The sequence below is a fragment of the Pempheris klunzingeri genome, chromosome 7, assembly GCF_042242105.1.
Source record: "Pempheris klunzingeri isolate RE-2024b chromosome 7, fPemKlu1.hap1, whole genome shotgun sequence".
Classification (NCBI taxonomy): domain Eukaryota; kingdom Metazoa; phylum Chordata; class Actinopteri; order Acropomatiformes; family Pempheridae; genus Pempheris; species Pempheris klunzingeri.
Window position 1 is genome coordinate 9,418,983 of NC_092018.1, and position 24,864 is coordinate 9,443,846.

The window sequence follows — 24,864 nt, forward strand, 5'->3', positions numbered from 1 at the left end:
AGATCACAAATAAGATAAGGATATTTATAAACATAGAGCGTTGCATATCAAAGTGTAAACCTGACAGCGATGTAAATTATTCATTTTGTAAATATCAGTCTGAAACACAGCAATATTTATTTTGTGTATGTTCTCACGCTAGAGAAGTGATGGATTTATTATCAATACATGTAATAAATTGGAATAATGTAATAACTTGTAATAATGCATTTTTGTTGCCGTAATTTTCAAGAAATAAAGACAATTTTACTCTATGAATGTAGTTATATTATTATCCAAATAGACCAAATTGTCTATTTAAAGGAATTCAACATTTAAAACATTTGATTGCAAATAGGCTTTAAAAACTGTGTGTGTCTGAAACACAACAGCACCAATGGCTGCTTCTTTTTGTCTGAATTACTGTTTAAATGATTTCCATTACATTGATTTTTTTTTCGTTTGTTGACCACTTCAGGTACTTTATTATCATTTCTGCCCTGTTTTTGGTAGCACTCTATAATTGCATTATATTGGAAGGTGTTTCTAATCTTTTTTCCAGCCATCTACATGCACACATACAATAAAATATTCTGATAAGTTTGTCCAAACTACAGTTTGTGTGGGGAAAATATTGCGGCAATAACAGCAGTAACATCTCCGTGCCGGCAGGGGGCAGAGCTGGTGAGCACAGCAGGAAACTTGACATCAGTGTCTCATAAATAGAAGAAGAGCTTATTCAGCCATTACATTCTCACTACCAGGCAGGTCGAAGCCGCTAGTGGTGGAGGACAGGTCATTAGCAACCCGACAAGATGTTATCCGTGAGAGTTGCAGCAGCTTTGGCCAGAAGCCTGCCCAGAAGGGCTGGATTTGTGAGTATTTTAATTGAATAATGTATATTTGATGGGGATGTTGCAGCAAGTTTATTAAATATCACTGTAAACCTTGTGGGCGTGAAGGGTAATGTTAACGGCACAGGCCGCTAGCTAACTTGTCAATGCGGCCCTCAACTCCAGTGGTCTCTCCTGAGTCATAATTCGTCTTAATGCTCTCTGAATCGTCGTATTAAATGTGTTTGTTGAAGTTGCCCTTGTGAAGCGGCGTCCTTACTGCAAGCAGCGCATTGGTTAGCACGCAAGCTAAAGCTAGCTACAAGCTACAGCTAGCTGCCAGCTAACGGCTCATTCAGCCACGCTTTGAAGGTCAGCAAGCCTGACAGCGCATGTCGTCTCCGCTGCAACGCGTTGTACCACTCAGCTTTTAAAGTGTACATTTTTTAACCCCCCACCAAAATGTTTAGCGGAATTTTATTGTCAATCGCTGTTTGGTGAATCAAATCCGTTTGTCATTATTTCAGGTGGCTAAGACTGTACCGGCCGCCTGCGTTGGGGTCAACCACCTCCACACACACAGACCATGGCTGCAGAAGACAGGTGAGAAAGCCAATAACAACACGACAGACACTTTATCCTCCACACTGTGGGTCAGCACCCAAAGGTGATCGAGGAAGGTCATTATTGAGCATACTTAATTTCCAGAGTTTGTAGTTATGTTCAAATAAAGAGAGTAGCACGCCTTAGGTTTTCTCATCAGTATTCACGTTTAGGAAAAAAGAGAAATAAATGTTGTCTGCAGTCAATTTTATGTGACCTTTGTGTAGAAGAGAGCCACACCGGCTAAATCAGAGCAATGTCACAGCATTTGTGACTTGAAATTGAGTTATGATTTGTGTTTGCCTTTATGAAATTGGACTAAGCTACAGACGAATGAAAAGTCTTTCTAATAATGTGACTCTAGTGGCCTTTTGCATTCAGAAAATTGTATGCATTTAATAATTTCAATTAAACCCAAGGAAAGACAACATTTATGAAATATCACTACTGTAATTGAAGTCCCAAACATCTAGCTTCAAGATTTTAACATCAGTCTTTTTTTTTTTCTTTTTTTTTTAAGAGGCAAAGTGATCCTATAACATGCATGACTTGTCTTTCACAGGCACAGCCGAAGTGTCCTCAATCCTGGAGGAGAAGATCATGGGAGCTGACACCTCTGCAGACCTGGAGGAGACGGGACGTGTGCTGTCCATTGGTGACGGTATTGCCAGAGTGTACGGGCTGAGGAATGTCCAGGCTGAAGAGATGGTGGAATTCTCCTCTGGACTGAAGGTTTGTATAAAAGGGTGCCATAAAACACATTGGTTTCATTTTTAGGCTTAAGACTAGCCTATCACAATTTATAAACGATAACAATCGTTCTGCTAATGTGGTTGCTTTGTTTTTCTTCCCTCGCCCCCTCCAGGGCATGTCTCTTAACTTGGAGCCTGACAACGTTGGTGTTGTGGTGTTCGGTAATGACAAGCTGATCAAGGAGGGTGACATCGTGAAGAGGACTGGTGCCATTGTGGACGTCCCCGTTGGTGAGGAGCTGCTCGGCCGTGTGGTGGACGCTCTGGGAAATGCCATCGATGGAAAGGTAATTTTAGCCTTGTTTAAGGAGAAAATCAACTACATTTATTTTAGATACAATTTCTCAGATTGGTATGTTTTTGTTTTAGTTAACCACTTAAAGCTGTGGTATCCACTTCTCAAAAAGGTTAAAAAGCACCAGAATTTGCTAAAAATGCAGCGCTCCCTTTTCTATCCTAAGCCCCTTCCACCAGACACACAGGAAAATGCTATCCTCTCGATGGTGATCCCAAATTCGTTTTACTGTATAGGAATAATTTCATAATAATTAGATCATGTTTTCTTTGCCTGTAAGGCTCTTTGAGATGATGTACTGTGATTTGAAGCTCTTGTGTTATCTCCATAAACTAGAATTGGCCACAGCAGAGTTTTTGGCTAATGTTACAGTTGGCAGGAAGCTAAACTTCTACCAACTCTGCCTGTTTCATGGTAAATCTACAATCACGATGTGTGGATGTTTTTATAGGAGGAGGTCTTATCATAATGTTACATCCATAAAACAACCCACAACGAACCACTGCAACACATTTAGATATTATAGGAAAGTGAAGATTGGCAGCTTTGTCATTCTAGTTCTCTTCATCACTGGAGCGCTTCGCTGATACTGATTGACTGTTACGTTAATTGTCAGCTTCTTAAGACTTTTTGATAAGTCTGTCTTCCTTCTCATTTGAGTTGCTTTGTAGTGTAGACAGTTGAATGAAATCGGTCCTCTACCCCAGCTCTGATTGTTTAACCTAGTGCCGGTTTAATAAAATCCAACACTAGTTCTAAACCAGTGCCCTTGATGGTAGGCTTGGCTACAAGAAAAAGCTTCATAAAGGACAAATCCCTGTCCCAGGTTGGTAAGCATCTGCTTTAATGGTGGGAAAGAGGATGTTAATATCTGGACAACCTGATATGACCAAATCTTGCATATTTTAATACATAATTCATATATTAATTGAACTAGATATAGTGTAACTTTCTTAACACAAACAGTACACAAAATTCTAGATTATTTAATCAAATTGTTTGTACATTAAATTTCTTAATTAGTGTGTCTTTAAGATGCCTATTTTTTTTTTCTCAGGGTCCCCTGGGCTCCAGCATCCGTCGTCGTGTTGGTCTGAAGGCCCCTGGTATCATCCCCCGTATCTCTGTGAGGGAGCCCATGCAGACTGGAATCAAAGCTGTGGACAGCCTGGTGCCCATTGGCAGAGGCCAGCGTGAGCTGATCATTGGTGACAGGCAGACTGGGTAAATAAGCTGAAATACAAAGTGTCATTATTTGCTAACTGCCATTCTACAGATTACTGGGAATAAAAGTTTAGGTGCAATTTCAAAGTTAAAGTATGCTCTTTTAAATAATCGGTCTTCACTCTCCAGCAAAACCGCCATTGCCATCGACACAATCATCAACCAGAAGCGCTTTAACGAAGGCACTGATGAGAAGAAGAAGCTGTACTGCATCTATGTCGCCATCGGACAGAAGAGGTCCACTGTGGCTCAGCTGGTGAAGAGGCTGACTGATGCTGATGCCATGAAGTACACCATTGTGGTTTCTGCCACCGCCTCTGATGCTGCTCCCCTGCAGTACCTGGCCCCATACTCTGGCTGCTCCATGGGAGAGTACTTCAGAGACAATGGAAAGCACGCCCTGATCATCTATGATGATCTGTCCAAGCAGGTGAGGGATCAGACTGTTGCTGTAAAACACAAACTCACAAGTCCACAAAAGAAATTATCTTGGAAAACCTATTGACAAGGAAATTGAGGTAGTATTCCCGAGTGCAACCTTAGTAAATGTTTTTGCTCCTCCTCCTCAGGCTGTGGCCTACCGCCAGATGTCCCTGCTGCTGCGTCGTCCCCCCGGTCGTGAGGCTTACCCTGGTGATGTGTTCTACCTGCACTCCCGTCTGCTGGAGAGAGCCGCCAAGATGAACGACAACTTCGGTGGCGGCTCCCTCACTGCCCTGCCCGTCATTGAGACCCAGGCCGGTGATGTGTCTGCCTACATCCCCACCAACGTCATCTCCATCACAGACGGACAGGTCTGTCCATAACAGTCCTCAGTGTTCACATTCTTGGTTGTATTTTGGCTCATGTGAAAGGTTATCTGTACAGTGCTGTTCTGACAACTGTCCTCCTGTGTTTGCCGTAGATCTTCTTGGAGACTGAGCTGTTCTACAAGGGTATCCGCCCAGCTATCAATGTGGGTCTGTCTGTGTCCAGAGTGGGCTCTGCTGCCCAGACCAGAGCCATGAAGCAGGTAACATCTCAGTCTTACATTTTTAAATTCACCTGAACATTTTTAACTCCATTTTAAAATTTGTCAAAAGTGTTTGATTAAAAACATTCATTTCATCAGAGACTACAATCCTCTCGGATGATCTCCAGCATTGTAAATGATCCAATTTCTCCCCTGTAGGTGGCCGGTACCATGAAGCTGGAGCTGGCTCAGTACCGTGAGGTCGCTGCCTTCGCCCAGTTCGGCTCTGACCTGGACGCTGCCACCCAGCAGCTCCTTAACAGGGGTGTCAGGCTCACTGAATTGCTGAAGCAGGGGCAGTACTGTGAGTGTCAATTTTGCCTTCTTTCCCATAAATAACGGACATGCTAAGCTGGTATTGTATGCTTTCCATCGTGAAATTGTACAACTAAACTACCCCCCCACACCGTCCAGCTCCCATGGCCATTGAGGAGCAGGTAACAGTCATCTACGCTGGTGTCAGAGGTCACTTGGACAAGATGGAGCCCAGCAAGATCACAAGGTTTGAGAAGGCCTTCCTGCAGCACATCCTCAGCCAGCACCAGGACCTGCTCGCCGCAATCAAGTGAGATACATTTCTTAGCCACCATTTACTTGAACAAGTTAACAAGTTAAAAAAAAAAAAAATAATAATGTTAATTTCACTTGACATCTCTTCTTTCAGGGCTGACGGCAAGATCTCAGAGGCATCAGATGCTAAACTGAAGCAGATTGTATTGACCTTCCTGTCCAGTTTTGAGTAATGGAAAGCACTTCTCTTGATATTCAGTGAGCCACCTGTCTGTGTCCCCATTATACGTATATATGTGAACACACTGAAGGCCAAAACCTCCATGTACAGATTTCTCCAAATAAAAATTTTACAACCCCATTCTGTAAAATTCTGATTGTGTGGGTAACTACAGTAAGTTTAGTGTTTAGGTTGGGACTTAAGGTTGGGACTGCGAGCAGATTTCACCAGTGGCAGAGAAATAACTTGTGTGAGAAGAAACATTACTTAAAACACATCAAATGTGTTTGAGTTTTTCAGCATTTATGTCCCGAAACATTCATAAAGATACACACCAGTCATGAATTCTCTTTACTGTGCTGTAACGAGTCCATAAGAGCATTATATTTAAGAGGGTAAATGAGCGTGGTTAGGTTGAGTTAACGAGTGTCTGTTTTGCTCCTCACTGCGTTCAGAGGATGTACAGAGTGAACTGTAAGCCCAGTTTCTCAACTGTGGTAGAAATGAGGGGGTGAAATGTTTGATACTACGATAATAAATTCAGTGACATTGTCACGCATTGAATCTTTTATTGTCCTGTCATATCTTCTGCTCCCAACCACTAACTTTGAAGTTACTATAGTGAGAATATTTACAGCCTGTCAAATTTATATTGCATAACTCAAAGCAGAATTATGCATTTTCTACATTTGCATTTTCTTCTGCAAAAGATGGAAAACTTCCAAGTCTGCTTGCAACTAACAATTGTCAATTTTTGTCCAACCTAAAGATATTTGATTTACACTGAAAAACTGCAACAAATCCCTTCATTTGATTAACTGACAAAATAAAACAATAATCAAGGAAGCTGCACAATAATTGTCTATAGATCAACTAATTGTTTCAGTTCTATTTCTAAGAATCTTAACTAGATGCCTGTAAAGCGTGTGCTGTAGATAATTTAACATTTTGAGCACTCTTTGTATCATTCATGTCCAGTAAGTGGGCATAAATTCCTATCATAGGTCCCTAAAAGCAGATGGAGGTATTCAGGCTTTACGTTACTCCAGCTGTTCTCAGCTATTGCAAAGGCTGTAGATGATTCTCCTCGACTTCCAGTGCACTTTGACCCTTCACTCAGGACTCTGAACTCTTGAAGTTTTGTGAAAAGTTTCTCATTAAAACAATGTGAGTTTAAATTCTCTCATTATTTTCTCATTCTTTGTTTATTTACATGTCATTAGGTTTTCCTCACAGTTTGCTTAATGTTTCAAAGGAAGTTCCCTGTGTGAGGTTTATTTGAGTGGTTATTCTGTAAAGAGAAGTGGGCTCGGAGAGCACATGTTAGGAACGAAAGTAAGTGCACAGTAAGGGGGAATTTAATCCATGAAATAAGTTAATTATTTCAGTGCCAATTCTTTAAAAGCCGCTCCTCCACACTGCATTCTGAGTCGCTTGTTTCTCCAGTGCCATCACTAACTGGCATGTGACTGAGTGAATGGAGCTGTTTTCAATAAAGACTATTGTCGAGGTCAGCGTGACAACAAGAGAGAGCTCTGTGCAGCGACAGACGACACTAGCCACTACCAGATTTCAGACGTGGGGGAGGTGGAAGACAAGTATAAACAGGCGTGAAGTCGTGATCCATGAAATATTAGCAATTCTCTTAAAATTCTCTTTATTAGCCATACAATAGGCCTATGTAGTAGAGCATTTCCTGGTGCATATGAGCTGGATTCTTTTTTTTAAATAGTTTTTTTTTGCAATTTCCCCAGGAAATTTCATCTAGCAACTCCCTATTTCTACATGACTGCTCATGCACCACACGCACGCATACAGTTGTTTCAAATTTACGTGCTTGGAGAGAAATCTCCAAAAAAAACACATCTAGTCATTTAATCCCTAGATAGTAATCTACTAGCACTAACACTGATCTGCTTCCAAATCAAATTTGCTCAGTAGGGTCAACAGAGTTAAGTCAATCGTGAGACAATGGTACGTTTCTGTGGGGGAACTTCATAAATAACATAACATCAACACATTCCTAAAAAGTACATGCTGAGGAATGTGTGACATTTTTACTTAGTTGGGAATAACTGGAACTTTAACAGGAACTAAAACTAGGACATTGTTTCACAAATGACAACAGGGTGAAACAAACCAGCAGAAATGGGCTTGCAGTTGCAGTTTAGCTCTGTCTGGGTGGGAACCCTAGATTTAAAAAGTTTTCAAATCTAAGGTTACGGCTAGACTATGGTTAGGGTCAGCGGCTCACAATGACAGTGTGCACAATGAAGAAACGTGTACAAACCTTGCTAGAATCACAAATCTATGGCTACCTTCTAGACATGATCCAAGCAAGCCAAGCAAATATTGACAAATGATTTTTATGTACTCAAAATGTAGAGTTATGTCTCATAATTGCAATTTAATAGTATTTCTAGTAGTTTTCCTTCAGTCAGTTAACTAACCAAGCTAGCTATTAGCCACCTGTCTGAGGATAATGTGTTGCTAAATTACTGATAACTACTGGGAATTGTTATGTATTTTATTCTTTTTACTTTTACTATCATGCACATGGTGAATGTTAATTAATTGTGTTGGACTCTCAGTAGTGACTTATGCCACGTCTATTTATATTGAACTTCATAGCAGAGATGGAAAAGATTCCCAAGTACAGTCAATGGAAAAAATAAGTTGTCGGAAACACCTTCTCACTCAGACCAAACAGATACAAGCAGGTGATGGATGTAAGGTGACTTTGATGAGTGACGTTTATTGCTATCCCTGTGTGTTAAACTTCTCTTTAGCCTGGTTCTCTCAGTCACCGTAATAGGATTTGAAGCAGATCCTCAACTCAGACGTTTGCAGCCAAGGATCAGCGGCTGTCTGCTGACAGAACTTTCCTTCAGCGAAGACCTCTCTTCCTGTTAGAAACAGCGTGAATGTGCAGTGATAATCTTGTTTGCTGATGTGCTGACTGGTGCTTAACCACCATATGCATGATACCACCAGTACAACAAACAAACGTCTTATTCTTGGTTTCTCTTCCTTGATGCCATACTGCAAGCTGCAGTCTCACTGGAAAAAGGCTCCGTACATTTGCATTAAATCTGCCTTGTTGTTTCCTACAGACAAAACACACAGGAATCATTTCTCTCCTTTGTAACAAGGTAGCAAAATGGAGCTTCTTTATTTATCACACATTTTTGCAAGTACTGCTCAAAACAATACTGCTTAAAGCTTCATACAAACTGTAAAAAAAGGAAAGTAAAATCAATGCATTGTATTTTTCAAACATGAAATAACATGACAGCAAGTAGCAGCAATCTGACTAAGGCAAAAATCAACATAAAGTTCAGTCTCCATTTTAACTTTAAGGACAGTCCAGGTTTTCTGATTCATAGGTGCCAGGCTCTCTACAAACCTGCTTGCAGTGCGCACACAGACGCTCATTATATTCCGGGCAAAAGGAAATTCATTCATTCATGATGGCAACACCAGACCAATATACACTAGAAACCACATTTCCAACATGCTCACACTGTAAAAAAGCAACTTTTTCTAAGGTAAATCCAACATGCTGTATTTTGTTTTCTCATTCCATAATAAACCGTATTATGTTGGATTTTCCCAAAAGCTCAGCAGAAATGTCTGCATCTTTATATCTCAGTAAAGTGCAAGTACTGTCTTCTGTATTGTACTTTTCTTCCTGTAATCAACGTTTACCGACCACACCAAAGGTAGCAGCTAGAGCCTGCAGGCTGCAGTGTCGGCTCTGTGGGGCAAACTGTGTTTGAGGAATCGCACAGGAACAGACAGCAGTTAATACGAAATACTTGCAGTTCATTGATTTTAAGGGGCAGAGGCCCTGTACAGTATTGTCTTAGAGGCCGCAGATTCAGTCAGTGCTGCCATAGTGGTTCCCATTGGAAGGGTTTTCCTGTAAACTGGTGTGTGAGGGCTCTTCTTCCTGCGACACCACCGGGTCCGTTGGCTGTTCAAAGAAATTGGAAACACAGAACACCTGCAGAAAAACACACAAGCTCCTTAGTAGGAAACAAAATTGGAAAACCTCTTTTTGAAAGCAAGCGTGCTCTTTCAAAACACGCCTTAAAAAATAAACGGACTCTTTCAAATTTGAGACAGTACTGCACGAAAAATGCACGACTTGCTTTGACCTCATAGATCTTTAGATGGGACTTACTGTGAGAGAAGCCACTAAACCCCCCTGCAGGAGGCCAGCAAGCACATCGCTCCAATGATGTTTGTAGTCCGACACCCTGGACAGACCCACATACACAGCAGTTGCGATCAGGAAGAACTGGATGGTGGGACGCAGCAGCCTCGCCCACTCTGACTTCAGTCTAGCATGAGTGTACAGCTACGGCAGTCAGAGGGAGACAATGAATAAGTATCAGAGACACAAAGCTGAGGGGACAGCAAAGCAGATGAAGTGAAGCTATATATTAGAGTTTAGTTTTTAGGGATTTCAATCACTCAGATGTTTTTAAAGTAGATCATATTTACTTACTGCGAGGAACACCATGCAGTACATAGAAAAGGATGAATGACCAGAGTAGAAGGACAGCCTACAAAAGATAAACAAAGCAATACTGAATCAAATCATCTTCACCAAGTCATTTTTCATTGAATATTTGGCATTCATAATGAAGAAAGTCGGACAGAATCAAACTCTATCGCTGTCATTTTACCGTAATGATATCGATCTAGAAATGGATTCAAGGGGAGCACCACTATTTCGCATATTAAAATCAGTTCGCTCGTTGTCAGGAGCACAACTTAGCTTGTGAAAACACTTGTATAATGTCTGCTGGGGCTCTAGAGGAGCTTCAGCGAGGCTCTAACAGAAAGACACCATTACATATTTTATGGTTATTATTAGTAGTATTTAGTATTTAAAGCCTTTTGTCATGGTTATTTTGTTAATAGATAGATAGCGTTATGTATTCAACGTTTTAAACTTTTTGAATCCTTGTTTAAGTATCTAGTTATGTGACAGATTTCCCAGTATTGACCAATTTCTTGTCTTATTTTATCTTATTGAATTACATCGTGGAAAGTGTAGGATTTAGCGTTTTTGGAGCCTGACCCACACTGGGGACTGTAAGTCAGGGTATCTCAGCTTAGTGCATCATTCTCTTTTTGATGCATCCTGCAACTTGCAAGGCCTACTACTGCAATAATAAATCACTGGAGTATCCCTTTAAGGATTGCTAGCTTGGAAATAAAAGATCAATTTTGTTATTGGATGAAGGCTTCAAATAGTTAATCAGCTTGTCCACAGAAGCTGCATGTACTGGGCGCTCTGAGAAATGTGTCGGGATCATGCAGGTGTTTCCCCTCCTAAAATAGAAGCTTGCATGTTTTTACTTTAATTCATGTTCAGGACCATTACCTGGCCTCATCGACCAGAAACTTGTCTCCAGTGCAGGTGAAGTTCTCGATGTATCCACCAGCTTTGCAGTTAATGCGATCCCAAACTGGCTTGCACACAGCCAGGAAGTTTGGCCGCAGGCGGCCGATGGAGTACTTGGCTACGTCTGTCAGAGACTGGCTGGCAGCAGCTCCAAACACATAGCTCCCCACAGCTTTGTAGACACAAGCCACATACTTGGTCCCCAGAGACTGGTTCTTGATGCGCGACAGGTAAACAGAAAGGCACTCGCCACAGACAATCTGCAACAGAGGAGATTTCACAAACCGTCATACATGTTGATCAAATGCAGGATGACAGGAAAGCTTCTATCTGCACTCTGTCTGCGTCTAAATGTTAGAGAATTAATGGAAGAAGACGACCGTTGACTTACCACGATCAGCGTGAAGGGGATCATGACTCCTCCCAGCAGCTGGTAGGATATGGTGTCCTCTTTGAGCGGGTATCTGATGGATTCATCGTTACAGAAGAAACCCCGTTTGAAAGGGTTGTGTTGAGGGGTGAGGATAAAAAATGGAAGTCCGACTGTTAAAAAAAACGGAGAGGCACATTTTGTCAGATCTTTAGCTTGTTTGACATCTTCGATCATCGAATTGTACATCACATTTACAAGCAGCTGCAAATGCATGTGACTCATCTTGATGACCCCCCAGTTTCATAACGCACACAGTTTTAGTCACAGGAAATTAATACGTTGTGAAAACACAGGGTTTTACTTTTCCACTCCTACAAAAGAAGCTCTTGTGAGTTTCATTTAGCTGTGAGGAAAATACACAATCCAAGGTCACAAAGTTACACAATAACTGAATTATTAATTCAATATGACGTTAATCTGTGCAAACACATAAAACATGCTTTGTTGTTCCCCTCACAATCTGTTTTATCTGAAGCTTTACTGAATGTTACAAATACTGAACTGAGATGAGGAAAAAAATTGCTTAACTGAAGTGATGCAATGTCCGGCTTTCAGTGCAGTCATTGGCAACGATGCCTCTTGAGTTATTACACAGTCACAAACCTTTGTTTAGGCATGTTCCTTAAGGGGCAAATGACTCTGCCTATGCACAGTCTGAACTGGACTTTGCTGATCTGATCACGCAGTTAAATTGTCAAAATAATGATCTACTTTAACAAGGAGGAGGGTGTCCTGTTTACATAAAAAAGCTTAACTTAATATTTCTGCATTCATTCATTAACATTTGCTGCATTGTTATAGATTAAATAACTCAACTGTACGTAAAGTAGCAGGGATCAGCTCCACCTCAACCAACTACAACTGTAGAACGCTGATTTTTGATGCTTTAAGTACATTTTGCTGACAATTTTTCTGTATTTTCACTTTGAACTCAGGACTTTCACACTCTAGTATCTCCACTGTCTTTTCACAGAAATGTCCTGACATTAAAAAGGGGCTCACAGTGATCTTTGATTTAGACTTTGTATTGAATTCAAGGGCGTGGAAATGAAGATACACTGTTTCAAATCAAATGTTTTTTTTTACCTCTTCTCATGAAATGATTGTGACAATGTGATTTATTCTTGATAAATAAAGTTCAGTGCCTTCTTTACTGCAGCATTGTCAATCACATTTAGTCTCCCTGCAGCGTGATTACAGTCCAAACACTGAGCTAAAAATACAGCTTTGCTTGGGAAAGAAACACGCACAGGGTGGGACTTTGTTGCCTTTTTTTCCGTCTTCCTGCCTGGTTCCCTAAACCTCAAGCTTCCCCGTGTGTATTTATGTGACGTTCATGCAAATCATCTGCTTACTTTATATAATCTGTATTGCAGAGGAGTGTCTGCAGGCGTCCTTTAATACCAGCTTCAGGGCAAAGAAAGTTTAACAAGCTAAATAAACACATTTTTCAGATTACAGGGTGTGATCCGCGTTACATACCGAGGATCAGACAGGTAACGTCCAGCAGGATGAGAGGGATCCCTGAGGCTTCAAACATGTTGCGTCTCCGTCTTCTGCTGTCTGTTTTTCTAAAAAATATCCGGCTGTTCCGGCTGCGTTCAGGCGAGAGGAGACGCAGCCTATCTGCCGCACATGTGTCGCTATCCCAGCACAAAATTAAAACACACCAGTGTCATTGTGCTGCCACCAGAAACTAAAACTACCGGGGGGTTATTCTTAAAAAAATATATATATAAAAAAAAAGGTAAAATACAATCTAAAAAACACCCAAACTAAAGGCTACAACTAATCTAACACCACCACACACGTGAAGAGCCTCTCACCCTTTCAAGAGCTCACAAACCATCATAACTCAGCAGGATTTCTTCAGCTCATAATAATACCGTCCTGTCCCCACGCGAGACATTACCGGGGAGGCGCGGGCACGAGCGCGCTTCCGCCGCGGTGATTAATGCTGCCTTCAAGCGCAGCCGGGAAAAAGTGAATCTGAGAAACCTGAGCTGCTGAGATGTGGGGTTGAGTGAGTGGAGAGAGCCTGGTGGTAACAAAAGCACAACTTATTTTTGGAGGAGGTGGCAAATAAAGGTGGTAATGTGGTAATGCTGGTCATTTTTGTTGCTATCTCAACACCTTTGCTGGGTGAACAGAAGGTGTCTATGTGCAATCCAAGGGTGGAAGAAACATTTACTTTTCATTGAGTAAAAGTTTCAATGCCACAGTGTAAAAATACTCATACAAGGAAAAGTCCTTCAAAAATACACTTATACTAAGAACCAAATGCAGAAGTGCTCATTAAGCAGAATCACCTATTCCACAATAACATATATTATGTCAGTGAATTATAATTATCAATGCATTCATGTGTTCATCACTTTAATGAGCCGGTAAAAGTGGAGCTCATTGTACTTACTTAATATGCTGCCTGGCATCTTAGCCTGTAATAACACATAATCAGTTATTAGTTGATGTATAATGTAATATAATTGGTTCTAATAATCTAACTCTGCAAAGTAACTACCAACTAAAGCTATCAAATAAATGTAGTGAGTTAAAAATCGAACACATTTCCCTTTGAAATATAGTGGAAGTATGGAGTAGTCTATGATCAAATATAAATACCAGAAAAAATGTAGAAAAGTACAGTTTGTGAGTAAATGTACTTAGTTAGCCTTCCTTTTTGCCATGGAATAGACCTTGAATTTCCGAGGTATCCCTGAATGCAGCACAGGATGAGGAAGTTGTAATAGGAGTTTCGGGCCAATCACGCGCCTCTGTTGGTGTTACGACAGCCGTCTGCCGATGCAGAGCCGCTCCTCCCTCCGCTGTATGAGTCCACAGAGGTAATGAGGTTAAATCAGCATCACTATTAATAGAAGAGCCTCCACTGTCTCCTCATCCACGCGCCGCCGCGTGGGACTCCCTCCATGCCTCTTTAATGGGATGGTCACGTGCTAAACTCTTCTTATAGCCCACATACACAGCACCTGTATTCAGGTAATTAGATACGTCACACTGTTGATGGTCATTTTTGTGTAATAGTTGGAGATGTAGTGCTCCTCGTTAACATAGTGTTGTCCATGTTTTGTCCATAAATACACATCAGGGACCCGTTTCTTAAATTAGATGAAAGAATAGACCTTTATCCTCATGGAAAATACTTCATTTCAAGTAAAATTCCTGCCTTTAAAGTTTTACCTGAATAAAAGTATAGGAGTATGTTGACATTTTATTAAAAGTACAGGACTATGATAATGAATATGCAACATTGCCCCTTTCAAAATGTTTTAATGTGTTATTAATATATTACGTTATTATTATTTTAATGCATGTAAGCAGCATTTTAACTTTTCCCCCCAAACCTACTATACATTTTCTGAGGTGATCATATGATTTGTATGTAAAATATCTTAGTCAGCGAACTGTTGATTTTAAAACTGTAAAACTACTTTAGTAAAAAGTAGCATCAAATCTAAAAAACTCAAATATAGTAGTCATAGTGGTGTCATGGCCTTTTCACGGTGAGCTGCTCATCATGACTACTTTTATTTCTTGACTCTTTAAGCACATTTTGCTCATAATTCTTATATATTTTCACTACAGTGACAGAGTAGTTAATGCTGTAAAAAGGTTAAAGAAACGCCTGCTTCCAACACACCATTCATTCAAATTCAAATAATATGTAAATTATGTAAAAACACTTTCCCAAATCAAATCTTATACTCTGGGGGGAAAACTGTGATCAACATCTAGGTCAGTGGTGGAAGACGTTTTCAAAACCTTACTTAATTAAAAGTATGTAAGTAAAATTTACAAAAAGTATCAAAAGTAAAAGTGCTTGTCATGCAGAACAATGTCAGTGTTTTATTATCATATATTATATATGATGTTTAAGATCAACATTACTGGTGTATTAATGTGTATGTTGTATTTTCTGCTGTGCTTGTTTAAGGTTACTATACTTTTAACTTCATTATATACCGTTGGGTAGTTTAATCTACAGCAATGCATCATGGTCCACAAATTCATCATATGTTTGTAGCGTTGCTGCCCTGTGAGAAACATGAATCTCTAAATAGACTTAAAACTCTTCACAAGTTCAGAAAAACAGCCTGTTTTCATCTTTGTGACGTTGCATTTTACAGCTGATCCAACAGCTTTTTGTTTTTGTTCATTTTCTTGGTAATGATAATATGAAATAAATGTGCAGTTCTGCTTCTAATGGGAGACAAGACAGAAAAAGTTTGCCTGCCTTAAGGAAACCACATTAAAGTACACAGAAGAGTAGCTTCTACCACATTCTCCCCGTGACTTTTTTTTTAATGAAAAAAAAAAAACCATACAATGGACAAATAGATCATACAGTTCATTCTTTTAATGACAAAACAAATATCAGTGATTATTTGTCTTGGTGTCAGTTTTGCACCCATTTAAGTGTCCATATTGCGAACAATAATCATTGTAGGTCATGGTTTGTTTAAATAGTTAACATATGCAAACATAAATCATAACGACAACTAGGACAAGGGCATGTATAACAGTGACTAATAACATCACCAAAGCCCATTATCTCATCACCAACCCCTCCCCACTTGTCCTCATCATGCGGCACTGTTTGTCTTCTTCTGGGAGTTCAAACGAAGTTCAATCTCTGGTTTGAAGAGCAGTTCCCCCAGCTGGCCATGCGAGGCCTCGCTCATGGCTTTGGTCTGCATGCACATCTTGTACTTGTCTGGAGGGAGCTCATCTGCGCAATTCTTCTCGTGCCACAGGTGGAAAAGGCCGCGAGACGGAGAGCGAATCACCATCAGTTTACTGTGAAGGTACTTCCTGTACAGGTGCACGTCCTCCAAGCCCCAACCTTTGATGTTACGGTCAAACCCCCCTGCCATATAAGGAAATACCAGAGGGTTCAGACATATGCAGTGAGAGAATGAGAATCAGGTGGTGGCTAAACCTTAACTTTAACTTTCAATGGCTGAGTTAAAATCATAATTAAAAGGAGAATCTTGTTTCCTACATTGGGTGCATTTGAGCAAGGAAAGGGCACAAGGCAAAAGTATGAACAAGATATCATGGAGTGAAAGAGCTTTTTCATAGTACTCAAAAAGTCCAAGGTTGATATCAAAAAACAACAGTTTTTTTCTATAAATACAGGGAAAACATTTTTGTGTAAAAATGCACAGAATCCTGTACTTCTATACTATTATTGCTAAATACATTATGTATATACAATGAAATAGACAGTTAGTTATATTTAATTGTATTATGTCTTCCAAAATATTATTACATTGGAAATCAGTGAGACAAGCTTTGCCATTACCTATGTTGATAAAATCAGACCGATACTGGCATGTCATGCCAAACCCAAAGTCTCTCCAGAATCCCGTTTCCTTCCTTATCACCTGAGACGAAAGCAGCCAATGAACATCAGTCTCTTTACTTGCATCTAATTCAATCAAGTAAATTCAGCTGTTTTTGTGTGTGTGTTTTTTTTACTTACTAGTTGTTGCTGCAGAGAAGGAAGAAGTGTTTGATTGCTGTAGATGATAGATGGGTTGTACTGACTGAAGAGTACTGGATAGTATACTTTCTTACCTAGAGACCAAAACAGACAAACAGATACACTCAAATCAAACACAGCCTGTCACACCTCAAAGTATCTTAAGTTTGAAGTTTTGATTGGTCATCGACAAACGCAGCCTCCACTGAGACATATCTGAGCGACAAAGGGTACCACGCTGTTTTTTAATGCTTTATTTGATAGCCAGCAATAGAGACAGTTGAGGAAACTGGAGAGAGATGTGATGACATGCAGCAAAAGGCCCTGCTGGACTCCATTCTCCCCATTATAAGTCGGTGTACCATCAAAATGATTTTAAGGCTGTTATTCCAAGGTAAATTAGTTACATAATGTTGCTTTAAAGAGGATAATGTGATCATAGCTCTACCCTCTGCAACTGATGGACAGAAGGATGACCTGAAGAAGTAGCTTCAGATACTGTGCAGCAGCATCATCAGCTTTGTTGCCTCAGATGCTGCTGACAGTGAAGCTCTGAGGCTTATCGATATTCAACAGTAAAAACATCAGGGTGCTGTATTCTGTCTCACAGCAGACAGAGAGTTAAGTTGGAGCGTCATAGTCCCACATTGCCACATTATATTTAGCTAATGCTAAGCTAATTTAGAGCGTTACTGCTGCTTCAGACCATCCTCCCATGCCTCGGCAGTAGAGGGCAGAAATATGATCACAGGATTTAAGTCAGCGTGTGTGTGTGGTCTTGTGTGCCAAATTGAAATGGAGTGAAAACCACTTGAAGCGGCACTTTACTGGTCAGCTTTTTGAAGTCCACTCAATAGTACAATCAGCCAGAATAACTGAAAACGCCTGTGTGTACAAGGCCTTTAATTGATTCAATGAAACAGATTGTAATATCACCTTAAATAGGCGTTATTTGATATTTTATAGTGTTGTTAATGTCATTGTCTAAGTTGTTTTACTTCTATAGAGAGGGGTTATTGTGTGAATCAAGGCTGGATAACATCCCCAGTAGGTAAAAATGTTGCATGATGTTACGAAAAGCTCCTGTGTAAACGTGTTGTGCAGCTAGACGTGGGGCCATCCTCTGTCTCACCAGCCTCTGCGTTGAGGCGACAGGAAGTTAAGAAGTCGGCGGTGAAGTGGATGTCAACATCACAGAAGAAGAGCAGGACATTCTGGCTCCGCCTCCAGGCCCTGGCCCCCACCTCCAAGCCTCGCCCACGAGAAAACTCCTCATTCAGCTGGATCAAGGTGAAGCTCCTGAACCGAGTCTCTCTGAGGGACAGAAGACGAAAAATTTACTTATTTACTTACAGAAGACTTTTAATTTGAAATGTTTAGAGTGAATAATCAGAAAAACAAAATCAAATCAATCAACCAGCATTCATAAAGTCTCATTAGACTGCTGGACATCACAGAGGCTCTATGGTATTTTGTTCCTAAAAGCTTAAAGTAAAAAAATGCATTTATGATCCCAGTCTGCACTCGATAGAGGGGTTTGTGTTGGTCCCTGGGGGTCCAGAGGCTCCAGAGGACCCGTTTATTATTAGCCTGCAGCTCTAAAACACTGATACTCTCTCACTTATATTTCTTTTTAATGCCATGGCCAATACATCTGCAGTGCAGCAGGGATACATCAATGAGAGAAAATTGCAGAAGAGCTCTGAGTAAGAAAATGATTGCGATATAGTGCTATAGAAACCATCAATGTTATACAGAAAGGCAGTATAACAGGACGCTGCATCGCAGACAGGTATCTCATGTTATGAGTATGAATGACATCACTAAAGCAAGAAACCCAATTAAAAGAATTCAACAAGTCACCAAACACTCTAACCACCGACTCGGCTCCAAACACAGAGTCGTTCAGTTGCCAACACCAGACATTCTCAGCAATACAATCTGCTCCTCTGAGCCTGTAAGCCGAGGGTACCGCTCGTGGTTTCTGACCTGAAAGTGGCGGACGAACCCTTTTCCCGGCTGGGACAGGCTTGCTAGCTTCGGGGTGGGCCAGCATTTCCTCAAAATGTCCAGCTTTTCTTGGAAAGTCCGCCTTGAAAATGGATTTCTAAGTAGATCTGCGACCAAATTAACATCTTCTCCTCCGTCAGCCATTGTGGGTTAAAAAAAACTGCTATTAATACTTACGATTATGATAAAGTTTTAGCTTGTGCAGGTCCCTACAGATAAGAATCGCTAGCTTTGGCTACGCTCTCTGACCAGCCAATCAGAGGACGTGAAAATATTAACGTCATCGTACGCCTGCTAGAAGGCCCTGGGGTCACCAACTCGAAATCTGATTGGTCAAAGCAACAGTTTCATTGCGATGTATTTTAAGCTACGGGCGCCTGCACTTTTGATTCTGAAGGCTTCAGGGCAGATTTCTTTGACCCTGGCAACACATGATGGCTGAAATATGATTGGATAAAAGCTCTAATATAGACATACGCTGCTGGAAGCACCCCAGAGACGCTCTATGAAATGAAGAGCATAGACTATTAGGAATAATCTAAAATGATATGACTTCACCTGGACTTTTTCACTGGATGTCTTCTTTATGCTCAAAAGTTAAAATCAACAAAAGCCAATCAACCCTTCATTTTCCTGACAAAAAACATATTTGTAATTACTCTGACAACACTCAGTCATTTTCTGCAAACAGGAGGTAAGTCTGAACAGCATAGAGACAGCAAATGATACCTCAGATTATTGAATTCAAATGTAAAAACTACGCTCTGTTTGACCAAACCACTTGACAACATGCAAAACATTTAGACACAAATACAAATGAATACAACTGGATTCAGTCTTAACTTGTTGGTTGACTTCATGGCCTTTTGTCCTACCTCTGAAGCTTACACAGATTACTCACTACTCATTGTTACGACCCCGCCCACAGAAAGGCTCTATTTTAAGAGGGCAATAACTTAATTCAGGGTCAAACAGTAGCACATAAACAATCATTTTATCTGATTTGGACTAAAAATAAAGGAAGTCACCCAGGACCATGAATAATAAGTATAGAAACTGGAAATGCCACAAAGACACAAAACCTGGAGTTACTTAAATGTACTTCACTGATATGAAACAGGATGCCCAGAATACATTTGCAGACTAAATTTACTACATTACCTGGTAGTCTGGTCCAGCATGGTCTTCACCTGGTCTATCTGGTCTCGACCAAAGTAGACCACAGTGAGATGAACCCTGCTGTCCTGCTTGATGCACACCTCTCTGAGCCAAAAACGGACAGGGAGGCAAAATACAAATGAGATTATTTAGACTAAATAAACACGTTAGACCCGCTTGTATACTAACTTTATCCACTGACAGCCACAAGGTTTTTTTTTTTTCCTCAAGGAGGACAATAACATTCACACCTAATTAACTGGCCTCAAATCTATAAACTTCTCATTCGGAGTCTATTAAGACAAAGATTCAGTCAGCACCAAATGTGTTCCTGTGGGTGGGTGCCACCATCTTAATTCACTTTCAGATGATACCTGAAGTTGGTGATGAACTGCCTGAATGCGTCCGCCCTCTTTGACAGGGGTACGATGATGTTGATGAGCATGCTTCTCGTGTCCACACTCTGGCTCTTCACCTTCACCACAGGGCCGAATGGCCTGAAGAGCACAAGCTGTGTGAAGTCCTGCGGGTCGTCGCCTTTAAACATCAGCTGATAAACAGTTCCTCTGTCCCGCTCTGTACGAGTCAACCCTGTGATAGAGGAAACAGGAGAACATTTGGTAACACTTTATTTCATTGGTCCCGTATTTCTTCCTATCATTTTGCAGAAGAGAACTGATATATGATGCTAGGAAGGTTTCTGGAAAGTGTGTTATTTGGTAATGATTGCAGGGAAACTGGGGAAGCTGTTTTATTGGTACATTTACAATTAATCAATTCAAATTAATAATGGTCTAACCTGGACAATGTTTTTGGCAGTGTCCAGCAGGTTATTTATGCAAAAAATGTGATTATTTTTTAAAGAAATTCAACATACAATACAAAAAAGTAAAACACATACAATAGAAATAAAAAGACAACAACACATACAGTAAGCTGTGTTTCCCCCTCAGTGTGGGTGTAAAGGAAACACGTCACTCTGTAACACTGTAAAAATGTCTGAAGGTCTCAACCATCAGCACTGTCCTAGATTTGAACTTTGACCCTGATGTTGTCTCCTGTGGATGCTCTGGTTTGTTTCCCTGTTTCCAGCTCACATGTTGACTCTAAATGACCACAGTGGGACTGACATATGACTCTGTGCTGATTAGAACAAAATACCTATGGATGCAAAAATCTGATTTGGCTGGATTGGCATATGCACTGATTAAGCAAATGTCGTATCTGACTAATCCATATCGAATATGCTGTCTTTGTTACTTAATGTTCCCACTGTCACATTGCACTAATTCAGTCACTTTGAGACCAGCTTTAGTTCCTGGTCTCATTCAGTGTTCTCGTTTCATGCAGTTAGATGCAGGCACAGATATTAAATTTGGGGATAAGAGAGAAATGGAGTCAGATCAGTACTCAGTATCAGAGAGAAATAACAACTCCTCAGACTAGTAATAGTAGAGTAGAGTAATAATTCCCAGACAACTACCCCTTAGGCATCAGTGTGTAGGCTATCTATCTACTTGTGTTGTGGACAGACTTTTCCAGAGGATTCCCAGCAGTTCACCAAAGAGAAAACGTGTGAAGAAGAGACGAGGTCTTTCTCACCCTCTATGAAGTCTGAAGGGGAATATGTGTGCTTCCGCCGGACGTTGTCTGCGTGTTGCTGAGGTCCATTCAGGACGTGCAGAGCTGTTTCCACAGTGCCTATCAGCTCGTCTCTGCTGTCTCTCCTCGCGGGCCTCTCCTCTGGGTGCCTGGTCAGCCCCGTCTCCAGCTGGTACACCCTGAGCGACACGGCAAAAACTACTCTGTGAGTAGGCACGAGGTAACACTTGACATCAAATGTAGGTTACACAGATGGCAGGTGACTCTACTGTTGTCCTTACCAATGAGCGACTGTCCCACTCACCTCCGCAGGGTGAAAGTGTCAAAAGGAATCACTGCATATTCGCTGGACAGCTTTGCACCTGAGTTCACCTCCGCCTGGTTCAGCTGGGAGCGGAAGAACTCCTGGAGGACATGATGTAACATTCATTGCTACATCTTTAACGTCAAACATCATTTACCTCATCAGCAAACATGAATTCTGCATCTTCCTGCATCATGTTTTCCCTACCTTCAGGTCAGACTGTGTTGGGTTCTTGTGCAGACTGTCCAGACCATGGGGCAGAATCCCTTTTGTTTTAGCTTTGTCCAGCGACTCCTGAAGCTGCTGCGTCCTCTCCTGGAGAGCCTCCTTTAGCTGGGCTATCTGCTTTGTCAGGCTGTTGATGTAATGTCTGTGAGAGTCCTCCCTCTCCTGCAACAAGGCCATGTATCCCTCCTTGCTGGTGGCCCCTACGGACCACAGCAGAGACTGCTGGCTGCTGTGAGATGTGGGTTTACAGGCCAGGAAGTAGAACAGCGGCAGGCAGCAGCAAAGGCCCAGAACAATGAGGCCGAAACGGGCCAGCAGGGCTAAAAGCCACCGTTTAAACATGATGGATAGTCTTTTTGAAAAATCCTTAAACCCTTTAGGCCTATAAAATCATGACTGTGCTTTTGTCACATGGAGATGCACTCATAAAAAAAATGAGCAACTCATAATCCCAAAACCATAGATTAAAAAATGTGGCGTTTAAAGACGTCCTTCTGTTTTCTCATGCTACCCTTTTCTCTCATATCCTCAGGCAGCATCTTCACAGGGTGTCCAAACTTTAATTTCTCCCAAACATTGGACCAATGTGTTTGTGTCGTGATCATCACCAGAGCGCTGAAGCACCCTACAATGACAACAATAAACATCTTAAAGCAGCGACTCTTGTGACCTGTTGAGTTGTGGACACGCACTGTGTTTTCATGGTTTTTTAGTATCCACTATTTCACAAGGAAACAGGGTCTACAGCCACGCTAACAGCCCTGTGAGGCTATTGCAAGTTTAAAAAGATGAAAATTTTGACCTGATGATGGCGGATCACCAGTCACAGGATCACCAAAATCATGATTCACCCCCTGGAGGCCGTGTGACTGTACAAAATGTCATGGCAATCCACCCAATAAAGTGATGGACTGCCAGACTCATTGACATCCTTAGAGTCACGCTACTAGCATGGCTACAACGCAAGTAATAGAGAAAAATGCAATTAAATAATCCTAATTTTATATATCATCAGAAGACCCCTCAGATTTATCTAGGGGGCCCATTAGAGTTCCCTGACCCTCAGATTGGTAACCACTGTTTAGCAAATATTATCAATTAGTTAAATGTTAAATCATTCACACTCAGGCAGATTAAATGTTGGTGGTTGGTGCACCAATTGTGAAAATAAGAGACAGAGCAAAGCGTCAAATGTCAAGCCAACTTGATCAGTGGAAAGTCTCAAACATCGAGGTAGGAGAAAAAAAGTTTTACTACATCTAACAAATCAAATGACAACTGGAGGAAGCAAACCAACCAACCTTGTCAGTCTTGTCCTGATGTGCCTCAATGTTTTGTGAGCAGCTTATTTCATTTCCAGACCGTGGTGCACTCCCTTGTCTCGCTGCTGTTGGACTGCTGGTAAGGCTTATGTTGGCTGCTGTAAGATCCACAGAAAGAGAAATAACCTGACCTTACATTCACTCAAGTGCCACGACGCTGAAGGTGGGAAGTGACAGAAACAAGCATTTCTCTGTATGTGTCTCTGCACCCTGCATGTGTGTGTGTGTGTGTGTGTGTTGCCATCATCAGTTTATTCACAGCACAGATGGCTCTTTATTGCTCAGGTAGAGGCTGATCTCATGAAAGACTTGCTTATGTTTCCAGGTCCACCCAAGCAACGTGTACGTCTGTGTGTGTTTACGTGTGTGTGTGTGTGTGTGTGTGAGAAAGAGTGATTACAGACACATGTGTTCATACCATGCAGACCATTTCACAGCATTCTACCATTAAGACAGATAATTTAATAAATATTTCAGCCTGTTTTGGACTCTCCATGCTGATAAAATCCTTCCACGGCATCATTACCTTTTCATGTTAAATATTAACATTATAATTGTAATCTTTCATTCTTCTTCTTCGTCTGGTTCATACAAAAGCCTTCCATCTATTTCAAAATGAGTGCAAAGCTTTCATATTGCTGTCATCTTAGCTGAACACCTTACAGGCAGTAATCACAGTGGGTCATCAGATTTATGAGCTCTCATGATGAAACTGATTGCAAAAAAACTTAGATCACAGGCTGAATCACGCAAACATCATCCCTCAGCACATTTTTCACACTTCACATAGCTGTAATTAAAGACAGACAGTTTATAAATAGATCTTGATATAATCACCAACTGCTGTGAATCTCAAAGGAAAGTTGCGACCAGATGTCCATCATCCTGAACTTCTTGTTTCTCATCTGCTCTCTGTTTCTTCATTGTTCCTAAACTTTTCTTGCAGTATTTAGTTTTGCAGGACCTGCACGACAGCACAGAGAAGTTTACTTGTCCCCATAACGCCTAAACAACCCTTTACCTTGTCAAATGTGGGCATTGAGGAGGAAGAAACTGAACGGCGTCCTGCTGAGGTCTGAGCACCTCCTCTGCCCCATCCTCTCTCCTCTCATTCTCCACCTTTTGCCCAGCTCCTCCCTCTCTTCTCCCATCTCTTTTTTACATCTCTCACTTCCTACCAGACCCAGTTCTCACTTCCATCCCCATGAGATCTCACACCATCTGCCTTCATCCTGAATTCCCTTTCAGGTCCTCCGAGGCTCCTCCCTGCCCTTAAGTCTAATTAGAAGGCAAACGGAGTACGGACTGCCCTTCAGCCTTTCGATGCTCTGCCACCTGCAATCTGTTGCGCGGAAATAGCTAGGTACCAGTTGGATCCCACCAATAGGACGGGGTCTCGCACATTTAATGAGGCAGCGTACAGATGGTCCTTGTTTCCATTCAGATGCCAAGCTGAC

At 41.2% G+C, this 24,864-nt stretch overlaps 3 protein-coding genes across 3 annotated transcripts; 1 reads left to right on the forward strand and 2 right to left on the reverse strand.

Moving 5' to 3' along the window:
* The first annotated feature begins 722 nt into the window (after window positions 1-722).
* Window positions 723-5,992, forward strand: LOC139203713 (ATP synthase subunit alpha, mitochondrial-like). Its single transcript, XM_070833558.1, has 11 exons — window positions 723-854; window positions 1,340-1,415; window positions 1,978-2,147; window positions 2,281-2,454; window positions 3,520-3,686; window positions 3,816-4,116; window positions 4,256-4,480; window positions 4,591-4,698; window positions 4,858-5,002; window positions 5,113-5,263; window positions 5,363-5,992. The coding sequence occupies exons 1-11, from the start codon at window positions 795-797 to the stop codon at window positions 5,439-5,441; spliced, it is 1,656 nt and encodes a 551-aa protein (XP_070689659.1). The 5' UTR covers window positions 723-794; the 3' UTR covers window positions 5,442-5,992.
* Window positions 5,993-8,598: 2,606 nt separating this feature from the next.
* On the reverse strand, window positions 8,599-13,179 carry LOC139203795 (phospholipid phosphatase 1-like). Its single transcript, XM_070833676.1, has 6 exons — window positions 12,763-13,179; window positions 11,239-11,390; window positions 10,827-11,107; window positions 9,942-9,999; window positions 9,615-9,791; window positions 8,599-9,434 (listed from the first exon to the last, which is right to left on the reverse strand). Exons 1-6 carry the CDS (start codon window positions 12,818-12,820, stop codon window positions 9,309-9,311), a joined length of 852 nt encoding a protein of 283 aa, XP_070689777.1. The 5' UTR covers window positions 12,821-13,179; the 3' UTR covers window positions 8,599-9,308.
* A 2,634-nt stretch (window positions 13,180-15,813) lies between these two features.
* LOC139204152 (chondroitin sulfate N-acetylgalactosaminyltransferase 1-like) lies at window positions 15,814-22,427 on the reverse strand. The gene is made up of 9 exons (XM_070834122.1): window positions 22,065-22,427; window positions 21,858-21,958; window positions 21,554-21,732; window positions 20,326-20,542; window positions 19,955-20,056; window positions 17,916-18,097; window positions 16,784-16,878; window positions 16,604-16,685; window positions 15,814-16,165 (listed from the first exon to the last, which is right to left on the reverse strand). Exons 1-9 carry the CDS (start codon window positions 22,425-22,427, stop codon window positions 15,882-15,884), a joined length of 1,605 nt encoding a protein of 534 aa, XP_070690223.1. The 3' UTR covers window positions 15,814-15,881.
* Between the last annotated feature and the right edge of the window lie 2,437 nt (window positions 22,428-24,864).